This window comes from Protobothrops mucrosquamatus, unplaced genomic scaffold, assembly GCF_001527695.2.
Source record: "Protobothrops mucrosquamatus isolate PMUCROS unplaced genomic scaffold, P.Mucros_1.0 scaffold2327, whole genome shotgun sequence".
Lineage (NCBI taxonomy): Eukaryota > Metazoa > Chordata > Lepidosauria > Squamata > Viperidae > Protobothrops > Protobothrops mucrosquamatus.
In genome coordinates this window covers 268,927-281,025 of record NW_015388410.1, presented here as the reverse complement: position 1 = coordinate 281,025, position 12,099 = coordinate 268,927, and the positions used below count along the sequence as shown (strand labels likewise).

The following is a 12,099-nucleotide window of genomic DNA, read 5'->3' as shown; positions in this document are numbered from 1 at the left end:
AGAGAAAAAGGAGGAAGAGGAGGGAGGGAGGGAGGGAGGGAGCGATGGACAGGAGGAGGAGCAGAAGAGGAAGAGGAGGAGGAGGAGGAAGAGGATGAAGGGAGCGATGGATATCAGGAGGAGGAGAAGGAAGAGGAGGAGGTTGAAGGAGGCAAAGAAAGAGGAAGAGGAGGGAGGGAGTGATGGACAGGAAGGGCAGGAGCAGGAAGAGGAGGCTGGAGGGGAAAGGAAGAAGAGGAGGATGATGATGATGAGGGGAGCGATGGCTAGCAGGAGGAGGAGAAGGAAAAGGAGGAAGAGGAGGAGGTTGGAGGGAATGATGGTGAGGAGGATGGAGGAGGAGGAGGAGGAGGAAGAAGAAGAGCAGGAGGAGGCTGAAGAAGGCAAAGAAAAAGGAGGAAGAGGAGGGAGGGAGGGAGGGAGGGACAGGAGGAGGAGCAGAAGAGGAAGAAGAGGAGGAGGAGGAAGAGGAAGAAGGGAGCGATGGAAAGCAGGAGGAGGAGAAGGAAGAGGAGGAGGTTGAAGGAGGCAAAGAAAGAGGAAGAGGAGGGAGGGAGTGATGGACAGGAGGGGCAGGAGCAGGAAAAGGAGGAAGAGGAGGAGGAGGTTAAAGGAGGCAAAGAAAGGAAGAGGAGGATGAAGAGGATGAAGGGAGCGATGGACAGGAGGGGCAGGAGAAGGAAGAGGAGGTTGAAGGAGGCAAAGAAAGAGGAAGAGGAGGAGGAAGAGGAGGGAGGGACTGATGGACAGGAAGGGCAGGAGCAGGAAGACGAGGCTGGAGGAGAAAGGAAGAAGAGGATGATGATGAGGGGAGCGATGGCTAGCAGGAGGAGGAGAAGGAAAAGGAGGAAGAGGAGGAGGTTGGAGGGAATGATGGCGAGGAGGATGGAGGAGGAGGAAGAGGAGGAGGAAGAAGAAGATGGATAGAGGGAGAGATGGACAGAAGGTGGAGGCTGGAGGGAATGATGGCAAGGAGGAAGAGGATGGAGGGAGCGATGGAGAGGAGAAGAAGAGGAAGCAGAGGAGGAGGCGGGAGGAGAAAGGAAGAGGAGGAAGAGGATGATGATGAAAGGTGCAATGGATAGCAGGAGGAGGAGAAGGAAAAGGAGGAGGAGGTTGGAGGGAATGATGGCGAGGAGGATGGAGGAGGAGGAGGAGGAAGATGGAGGAGAAAGAGGAAGAAGAGGAGGAGGAAGAGGATAGAGGGAGCGATGGAGAGGAGGAGGAGGAGGAAGAGGAAGCAGAGGAGGAGGCAGGAGGAGGAAGAGGATGATGAAGGGTGCAATTGATAGGAGGAGGAGAAGGAAAAGGAGGAGGTGGGAGGGAATGATGGCAAGGAGGATGGAGGAGGAGGAGGAGGAAGATGGAGGAGAAAGAGGAAGATGGAGCAGAAAGAGGAAGAAGAGGAAGAAGAGGATAGAGGGAGCGATGGAGAGGAGGAGGAGAAGGAAGAGGAAGCAGAGGAGGAGGCGGGAGGAGGAAGAGGATGATGAAGGGTGCAATGGATAGGAGGAGGAGAAGGAAAAGGAGGAGGTGGGAGGGAATGATGGCGAGGAGGATGTAGGAGGAAGAAGAAGAAGGATAGAGGGAGAGATGGACAGGAGGAGGAGGTGGAGGCTGGAGAGAATTATGGCGAGGAGAAAGAGGATGGAGGGAGCGATGGAGAGGAGAAGAAGGAAGAGGAAGCAGAGGAGGAGGCGGGAGGAGAAAGGAAGAGGAGGAAGAGGATGATGATGAAGGGTGCAATGGATAGCAGGAGGAGGAGAAGGAAAAGGAGGAGGAGGTGGGAGGGAATGATGGTGAGGAGGATGGAGGAGGAGAAGGAGGAGGAAGAGGAAGAATAGGAGGAGGAAGAGAGAGAACCGGCTGGTGCTAGAAGAGAAGGAGGAGCAGGAAGCTGTGTGGAGGCTGCTCCTGGCTTCCCGTCTCTTCCCGCTGCATAAATCCAGATGACCGCTAGAAGGCGCCTGCTGACCCTACTACACCTTTGGCCAGCCCAACGCCATCCATTCCATCCACAGGGCCAGACACCCCTCCCTCTTGCTCTCCGTGCAACTGAACCCCCAGCTGCAATGTCCCAGAGGTGCGTTTCTCCAAATGGCAACTGGAGACTTTATTGATTTAGTTTTTTTGTTAAGACCAGGAAGCTTTTTCGGTTCTAGCTCATTGTTGGAGAACGGGAAGATCACACACACTTTGCAATCAGCCAGTTGTATAAATGTATACAATTGTATAAATCCTCCCATTCCCCACCGGTGAGTTAGAACTGAAGAAGCTTCTGGGATGAGAAGTGAATCGTCTTCAGGAAAAAAATCAAGGAGGTCCAATTGCCTATTTATTTATTTTTTTAAAGCCAAGGCTTTTTCTCTCCCTATCTGCTGCTTCCCACTTCCAGGCCCGGAAGCTGCCTGGATGGGCAACAGGGTATTGTAGGGTGGGAGAGAAGAATGCAGCCCTTCCCCTGCTCAGTCCTGGACTTAATTAGAAATCTTGGACAAGAGACCACCAGGAAATCTTTGAGCTGTAGGCTAGGGGAGTAGGGAATACAATCCAGGAAGAAAACAGTGGCAAACCGTATCTGTATACAGATACTCCTCGACTTACAACAGTTCACTTAGTGGCCGTCTGAAATTACCTCAGCACTGAAAAAAAGTAGCTTATGACCGTTTTTCACACTTATGACCGTTGCAGCCAATGGGGATTCATCAGTCACAAATTCTTTTTAGAATTGAGCATCCCCCTTCTTACGGCCAGTTGAGGATGAATGTTGTGTCAAAGAAGAAGACTTCACATTTACTATGCTAGGTTTGTGGCAAGGCAAAGTTTTACATGTTCATGATGGTTCTGAAGAAAACTATGATTATTTCACTTTCTCTGTTTCTACAAGCAGCAAAAGGAAGATGCCTCCATATCTCCAATGAGGAAATGATGAATATATGTTTACTATCACAGTGAGACCAATAAATGATGCTCCAGAACTTGTATTCCCAAATGGAAACTTACCGGTATTTCCTCTCTTAGAATACTCCCAAGAAATGCCTGAGCATGGATTCCATAAATATTGTGGACAATGACACAAGTGCTGCAGATCTTAGTCCTACAGTCCTTGGAAATTCAAATGCAGATGCAGGTTTTCTAGAAAATTCCAAAACTCCTGGGAAAACTATTACTACCTTTTCCTACGAGGATTTACAACACGGTAATGTTTTCTTTGTCCACACACTGGAGTTCACTGATCACGTGATTAAAATTCAGACACTTGACAACTGACTCATATTTATGACAGTTGCGACCTTCTGACAAGCAAAGTCAATTGGGAAGCCAGCTGTGACTTAACAACTCTGTTACTAACTTCACAATTACAGGGACTCACTTCACAAGGGTGGCAAGAAAAATGGGGCAAAACCCACTTGACAAATGTCTCACTTAACAACAGAAATGTTGGGCTCAGTTGTGGTCGTAGGTTGAGGACTACCTGTACAGGTTCCCGTGCAAGGATCAATCTCGGCAGGTCATTAACCAAACTCTTTCCTAAGCATCACAACCGTGGGAAAAGTACAAATTGAACAGCTTGTTTCTGGTGACAATAGAAGAGAAAACTCTGTGTGGGCATAAAATGAGTTTTGATGAGCTTTACAGAGGAATGTCTTTTCTCAAACAGGATACTTTGGACAAGATGGAAAGGTCAATTGATGGACAAGTTGACTTCTTTTGCAAAGCTGGTTTAATAATGCTTCATAGAATAAGCCATCATTGGCTGGATTCTCCAGATCCACTCAACCAAAGCTAAGCAGGCCCCAAGCTGGCTTAAAACACGGTCTGAACCCACCAAACCAAGATAGCACTGGATGAAGCTTGCTAATGAACCCTTCTGTGCAGTAAACCTGCTTGTCTTGGAAAAATTCTCCTTATTTACTTATGATCCAATCTCTCTCCATTTAAATTAACTTTCCCCAACGTGATCTCCTTTGGACTTCAAACAAACCCTTGTCCCCAAAATCAGAACCTTAATCTCTATTGGGGGCAATTATGACTTTCCCCACCCCCAGAAATCTCAGCGGGCTTAGAACAAAACTCTCCCTAATCTAATCTTTTTTTTTCTGTCCAAAACGGCATAAAATTGATTAAATAGAGTTTGCGCATGTAATCATTCCCCCAGTTAAATTAAAAATTAAACTTCCAAAGGCTTCTGGGGGCTGCTTGGGAAATTGCAAGGGCCTCGTGCAGATCCCGGGAGCTCTCTGTGCAATTTTTATTTTGCAGCTCAAAAGTTGTGGGTTTTTTTGGCCGAGAGGAACAAATTGCCAAATTGCTTGTGTCCTACCCTCTCTTGTTTTCCTCTCTTTGTCTGGGGTGGGGTGGGGAGGAAGCTGGACCGGAGACAATCCAGTGCAATTGTCACCCGCAAGAGCTGCGAAGGGGGGTGGGCAGGAGGGAGAAAATTAAAAAGAAAAAAAACAAAACCTAAGAGGGGTGGGGGAAAGAAAGATCTAACTTAACACAAGAGAAACTATCTTGCACTTGGTGAGTTACTTAGCAACAGCACAAATAGCCGGGGAAGCGAGAGAAAAGAGGCAGTGTGTGGCAAAAATATGGGGGTGAGGGAGTGTGACAGAATGCATATGGGGCTGATCATCTTCATTGGCTCTTGGGAACGCAAGAGAGCTTTGGACCAGTGATGTGGAAAAAAACAACAACAACACAAGGCCTGCAGGGTAGACGGTGCAATGGAGGAATTTATGGAGGACTTGTAAAGAAGAAACAGGGGCGACATGGTAGCAGGATTCCAGGATTTGAGAGGCTGCCACAAAGAAGAGGGGGTCAAATTATTCTCCAAAGCACCAGAGGGCAGGACGAGAAGCAATGGATGGAAACTAACCAAGGAGAGAAGCAACCTTAGAAGAAAGGAGAAACGTCCTGAGAACAATTAATCAGTGGAATGGTTTGCCTCCAGAAGTTGTGGGCGCTCCATCGCTGGAGGTTTTTAAGAAGAGACTGGACAACCATTTGCCTGAAATGTTATAGGGTCTCCTGCTTGAGCAGGGGGGTTGGACTTGAAGATCTAGAAGATCTAGAAAGAGTACAGAGAAGAGCAACAAAGATGATTAGGGGACTGGAGGCTAAAGCATATAAGGAACGGCTGCTGGAATTGGGTATGTCTAGTTTAACGAAGAGAAGGACGAGGGGGGACATGATAAAAGTCTTCCAATATCTCAGGGGCTGCCCCAAAGAAGAGGGAGTCAAGCTATTTTCCAAAGCGCCTGAAGGCAGGACAAGAAGCAACGGATGGAAACTAACCAAAGAGAGAAGCAACCTAGAACTAAGGTGAAACTTCCTGACAGTTAGAACAATTAACCAGTGGAACAACCTGCCTCCAGAAGCGGTGAATGCTCCAACACTGGAAGTTTTTAAGAAGAAACTGGACAGCCATTTGTCCGAAATGGTATAGGGTTTCTTGCCTGAGCAGGGGGTTGGACTAGATGACCTCCAAGGTCCCTTCCAACTTTACTATTATTATTATTATTATCTCCAAAGTCCCTTCTAACTCTTATTCTGTTAAGGGATCAGTGTTTGTGTGTGTGGTTTGAAAAGGCTAGGAGCTGGTATTTACTTGGAAAAAGTGTACTTTGGCTTGCTAAGATAAGTAGACTGCACTCAGGGTGTCAACAAAATATGGATGTAAGTAGATGGGCAACAGTATTACGTGAACTGCCTGTCTACAGCTGTAGTTGCCAGACACCAGCCTTGCTGACCAATATTTTTCAGACCTACAACTCTACAAACCATGTCTTGTTTACAACTTGGCAGTCACCAAGCTGGGGGCCGAAGTGGGATTTGGGATATTGCATGATTTGGTAATCTTAGTTTGCATGTTAAGGTTGTAGTCGCTAGTTCCTTAATTTTGAGGGAGTAAAAGGAAATAAAGCTGCGGAAAACTGTGGGATTAGGATTAACTCTCCCTACATTGGGTCATACAGTGGCTGTCTTTGGTCCTTTCCCGACTGCCAGCTTTCCGTTGTTTTGTCTTAATGCAGTTTGGCTCACTTTCTTGAGCCACCTGAAATGTTGATCTCCGGGATCTATTAGCAGGTATGTACATTTGGGCAAATGGATACTAACACAAGAGACGCTTCCGAACGGTGAGGAATAAAAGGAATGTTGTATCTTGAACCAGGAACTCTAAAAGGGTTTGACTGCCAATCCATTTGATGACCTTAGACTCCAAGCTGTTTCTCTTTTTCCAGTTCTACCCCCATCCTTGCCAGATGTGCATGTGCACAGCTGTCCTTGCAGTTCTGGTCATTTTATGAAAAAGTTACCCATCCACTCTCTGACCCAAAGGTGGGTTTTTTTCCCCCCAAAAGGCAATTAGACTTTCTGGGTTTTTTTTGTCTGAAAACTGAAGAAGCTTCTTGGATGAGAAACGAAACGTTTTCAAACAAAAAAAACGAGAAAGTCCAGTTGCCTTTCGGAAAAAGCATCTTGGGGACAACCATGACCTGGAGAATTGAGAATCTCCAAAGACTGTCTAAAGCTTTCCCAGAGAAAGGTCCACATGTCCACGAGAAAGACCTCCCTCCAACCCGAAGGAGGGTGTCACAAGTGTTAACACACCCAACTGCATTACTTGGGCTTCTGAATGAGCCTTAACGCCTCCAAAGGCAATCGTCGCTAGCCTCCCCAAATTTCGGGCTGTGTTGATGTAGGAGGCTGAATTAAAATAATAATAATAATAATAATAATAATAATAATAATAATAATAATAATAATAATAATAATAATAATGAGGAGGAGGAGGAGGAGGAGGAGGAGGAGGAGAAGAAGAGAGGAAGGAGGAGGAGGAGGAAGAAAGAAGAAGAAGAGGAAGGAGGAGGAGGAGGAAGAGGAAAAAGAAGAAGAAAAGAGGAAGGAGGAGGAGGAAGAAAGAAGAAGAGGAAGGAAGAAGGAAGAGGAAGAGGAAGGAGGAGGAGGAGGAGGAGGAGAAGAAGGAGAAGGAGGAGGAGGAGGAGGAGAAGGAGAAGAAGAAGAAGAAGAAGAAGAAGAAGAAGAAGAAGAAGAAGAAGAAGAAGAAGAAGAAGAAGAAGAAGAAGAAGAAGAAGAAGAAGACAAGGAAACAAAATATGCGCCATGCCAGAGGTGTAGGCATTAGGGGCAAGGCATTTTAACGCATCTGCCTAAACCTCGCAGTCTTGAGCCACACATCAGTAAACAAGAAAGAATTCGAGCAATCTTAGCAAAGTTTGCACAAGTTTGCAAAGTTTGCACAAATTTAGCAAACGGCTAAATTTCCCAAGAACGATCCTTTCGGTTTAGTGGGGTTTTTTTTTTTTTTTTTGGGGCTAAGGGTGGGGAGCCGAGGGAAGCCAACGCGTAAAACTTTCCAAGTTTTCTGCGCCCCCCCACCCCCGCGCGCACCATTCTTCGCTCGCACCTGCCTTAACGTCCCCCCGGGGGGGGGGAGGCGAAGCTCCCCGTCTTTACCCCACCCCACCCTAAATCCTTCCTCTTCCCTCCCTCCCTCCCTCCCCCCCCCTTTGGACACCCACCGTTCTCAGAGGCCGGGAACCCTTGGCAGGGAGAGATGAGCTGCTGAGGGTTGCGCTGTTTCCTCCGAGACATGCCGGCAGGGGTGGAGACCCCCAAGTCTCTCTCTCTTTGGTGGGGAGCCAGGGACCCCCTGATTGCACTCTCCCAGGAATGGCATCCCTCCTGCCCGGACCCCCCCCCCCTCACACACACCTCCTCCTCCTCCTCCTCCTCTTCCCCTTTCACACTCAATTCTCAGGGGACACGCCCCCCCTCCTTTGTGTCCCTCATTGTAAAAGCAAAACTCTTAATCTTTCTGTACACTCCGTCTTTTGTACTAGAAGGGATTGGGGAAGGAGGGGGGGGGGAGAGAAGGAGGAGGACGAAAGGGCCCTTTTAACTCTTCTCTGCCCGGGTGTTCTCCTTCCCTCCCCCTCCCCACCCCCCCACCCCCCGCAGTCTTTGGAAATGGTCAAAATTCCACGGGGATCTTTTCCAAGGCAGAGCCCCCGACGGAGCTGGAAGAAAGGAAAGCGGCGCTTCCTTTTGGAAGCGGGACGAACGGAGGAGATTCCTTCCCTCTTCGCAACGTTTCTTAAATTTTGTCGGTTGGGGCTGCGGGGGGGGGGCGGTGTGTGTGTGTGTGTTGGGGGGGGGGGAAGGTTAGCCAAAGGAAGGAAAATAAAGTTGGAAGGTTTAGTAGCGAGTTGAGTGCTGGGAAGTGTCCGGGCAAAAACTCCCCATCTCTGCCTGTTTTTTTTTTAAAAATAATGTAGGCTCTGTTGAGTTGATCGACCGACGAATAGATAGATAGATAGATAGATAGATAGATAGATAGATAGATAGATAGATAGATAGATAGATAGATAGATAGATAGATAGATAGATAGATAGATAGATAGATAGATAATAACCAGCTGCTCCCATAAGACTTTGGGTCTCATGCGTCCTTCTTATCCTTTTACTTCCTCTTCTGTTTCTTCAAAGTTGACCAGCATAACCTTCCTTCCTTCCTTCCTCCCACCCCTCTCTTTTTTTCTTTCCTTCCTTCCCTTTCTTTCCTCCCTTCCTTTCCTCCTCCTCCATCTTCTTCCATCTCCTTCCTTCCTCCCTTCCTCCCTTTCCTCCTCCATTTCCTTCCATCTTCTTCTCCATCTCCTTCCTTCTTTCCTCCCTTCCGTTCATCCTCCTCCATCTTCTTCCATCTCCTTCTCCCTCTCCTTCCTTCTTTCCTTCCTCCATCCCTCCCTCCCTTCCTTCTTTCCTCCCTTCCTTTCCTCCTCCTCCATCTTCTTCCATCTCCTTCTCCCTCTACTTCCTTCCTCCCTCCCTCCCTTCCTTCTTTCCTCCCTTCCTTTCCTCCTCCTCCTCCATCTTCTTCCATCTCCTTCTCCTTCTCCATCTTCTTCCTCCCTCCCTCCCTTCCTTCTTTCCTCCCTTCCTTTCCTCCTCCTCCTCCATCTTCTTCCATCTCCTTCTCCATCTTCTTCCTTCCTTCCTTCCTTCCTTCCTTCCTCCCTCCCTCCCTTCCTTTCCTCCTCCCTCTTCTTCCCTCTCCTTCCTTCCTTCCTTCCTTCCTTCCTTCCTTCCTTCCTTCCTTCCTTCCTTCCTTCCTTCCTTCCTTCCTCCTCCTTTCCTTTCTTTCCTTTCCTCCTCCTCCATCTCCTCTTCCATCTCCTCCTCCTCCCCTTCCTTCCTTCCTTCCTTCCTTCCTTCCCCCTCCTCCTTCCCTCCCCCCCTCTCTCTCTCTTTCATCAGCCACTTGGATCTTGCGCCCAAAGCGGGTGAGAGGCAGCTTGAGGTCGGATTGCTTGATTCTCATTGGATCCTTCACTTTCCTCTTCGAAAATTCATGCAGAAAATCAAGACGATGATTTGGTGCGTAACAGGTTCATCTTCCTCCTCCTGCTGAACCTTACCAAATTTAGACTTCTGGCTTTTTGAAATGTTTTGCAAAGAGTATTTTTCAACGAGGTGGGTTGTGGCAATGAACACAATGAAGTAAAATCTGCTGTTTAGGATAATCTATTAAAAAAAACACCATTATTTTCATGTATTGGTCAATCAGCCCTAAAGGGAAAAAAAAGTGTTGGTCCTTTAAGAAAGATTTGATCCTGAGATTTAGTGGGTAGTGCATAGTTTATTAGAGGCTGTAGACCAGGGGTAGTCAACCTTGGCTCTTTTATGACTCGTGGACTTCAACTCCCAGAATTCCTGAGCCAGCTATGCTGGCTCAGGAATTCTGGGAGTTGAAGTCCACGAGTCATAAAAGAGCCAAGGTTGACTACCCCTGCGTGTAGACCATCACTTGCCAAGCTGTGTGATTCTTCAACTTGTTTGGCATAGGTTTTAGCAAGCCTTACTTTTCTCTACCAGTGAAATGGAAACAATATATATTGGTCAAGGCAGTTATGTTGGGTTAAATGTGGGCTCCAACTCCCAGAATTCCCCAGCCCGCCATACCGGCTGGGGAATTCTGGGAGTTGAAGTCCACACCTCTGAAAGTTGCCCCAGGTGGAGAAACATTGGATTAAGGAAATGTGGTCAGCCATTTCCGAATCTTGTTATAACCTACCAAAAATAAAGATGGACTGAAATTCATCAGGGCTGCTAAAAGTTTGTGATATTCAGAATTTCAAGAGAACGGGAGTTTGAAACCTGACTTTATCCTTCTTGTTACGTTCTTGAGTGGTTTGTCATGGCCTCCTTGTGACGGATGTGCTCCAGCTTCACTCTCGCCACCCCTGGATTTCCTGGTGGTGTCCCATCCAAGAATTCACCCAGTCTGACCACATTTAGCCTCTGAGTTCAGGGAAGGCCAGTCAGGTGCCACCACCACTTGCTCTGAAGCCTGAAGCTCTCATCTAGGGCTGGTTTCCGTCCCCAAAGACCCCTGTACATCGTGTGGTCCTTGAGGAACAACCTCTATAACCGAAGAAGCAACTTGGATGAGCAGCAAAATGTTTCAAGAAAGTCCAGATGCCTTTGGGACAGCAGTGACCTGAGTGAATATAGACAACAAGCGCTATATTTCCCCCAAATTGACCTCCGAGGTCAATGTGGGGCTGGCTTGGTCACCAGGGTGAGAGCCTGCATTAAGCTGGCGCACATCCCAAGAATAACAACTGCGTTTATGGATCACCTTCCTCTCTCAGTGGTTTTGGACCACAGGGGAATAGTGGCATTTGGTATTTGATCTGCCTGGAAAAAAAAAAAGTGTTATATGTAAAAGTCCCACAAGAGGGCATGGCAATATTTTGGGGGTGGTATGTATGTATTGTGTGTTCACATCTCTGTTATTTTATTTTGAAACTTTAGGGGAAAAAAACAGAGCTTAAAAGAGGAGGGTCTTTTTCTCAGAATCTTTCCCTTCAACAAACCTTCTTCTTTCCTTCTTTCCTTCTTTCTTTCCTTCCTTCCTTCCTTCCCTTCCTCCCTTCCTCCCTCCCTCCCTCCCTTTTCCCTTCCACTTTCCTCTCTTATTTCCTTCTCTCACCACTTATCCTATTTTTTATTTTTTCTCTATTGCTTCTTTCCCCTTCCTTCCTTCCTTCCTTCCTTCCTTCCTTCCTTCCTTCCTTCCTTCCTTCCCTCCCTCCCCTGCTTTTCTCCCTTCCCTTCCCTTCCCGCTTTCCACCCACCCCAGCCGTAGCTCCCTGGGCCATCCAGTAGAGGAGCAGCAGCCTTGGGCAGCCACCCACCCACCCACCCACCCATCCCGTCTCCCCTCCCCCTTCGGAAGCCGCATCTTTGATTCCACCACCACTCCTGCCTCCTTTTTACCTCTTCTCTGTGGCCTTTTGACCTCCCCCCGGAGCTACAAAAGTAAAATCCTCGGAGAAGCTCGCTGCGGGAATGTTAATGAATCCGCAGCACAAAGGCGTAAAGACTTTTACTTCAGTGGATTGGGAGGGGGGGAATGGGCCTCATTGAGATGATATTTCTGTGTGGGGTGAAGATGTTGAGGTGGGGGATGAGAGGGAGACCCCTAGCATTATCTCCAGATCTGCCATGAAAAAATAGGAAGAGCAAAGATTTCCTTCCTTCCTTCCTAAAACTTTAGATCCGGCCACCTCTTCATTTGCTCACTAACTTGAGAATTACCGTACCTGAAGCTCCAAAGTTAGAAGACCTAATGCCAGAAAAAACAAAACAAAAAAAAGCCCTCAATCTTTAGGAAGGAAAATAGGAAAAAAACAAACATACAAACAAGAAACAAGAGCAATTTTCCATTTATTTCCTTGCTACAAAGCAAACAGGACGTCTTTTTTTTTTTTTCAATATAAAATTTTTATTATTTTCCAAAAATAAAACACATCACAAGTATTACACAATATTATATTATATCCCCCCCCCGGACTTCCCAAACCAAGTCCCAGGCTAATATTCAAATATAGGTAAACAAATATTAATATCTCTAACTCCACAAACTCTATTTATAAACAATCCATCTCCTCCACATTAATAAAAAAATTATACATTTAAGTAATTCAAATACACCAAAGTCTATATCAATTCAGCAGGTATCACCAGTAGCTCTTCCTCTCTATTAAAACATGATTATCATATTTA

The 12,099-nt window shown here is 47.0% G+C and overlaps 1 protein-coding gene across 1 annotated transcript in view; it reads right to left on the bottom strand.

Moving 5' to 3' along the window:
• SALL2 (spalt like transcription factor 2) overlaps positions 1-7,620 on the bottom strand; it is a 20,069-nt gene extending 12,449 nt beyond the window's left edge. The window contains exon 1 of the mRNA XM_015824704.1: positions 7,548-7,620. Within this exon, the coding sequence (XP_015680190.1) occupies positions 7,548-7,620 (73 nt within the window). The remainder of the gene's footprint in view (positions 1-7,547) is intronic.
• Positions 7,621-12,099: the final 4,479 nt, after the last annotated feature.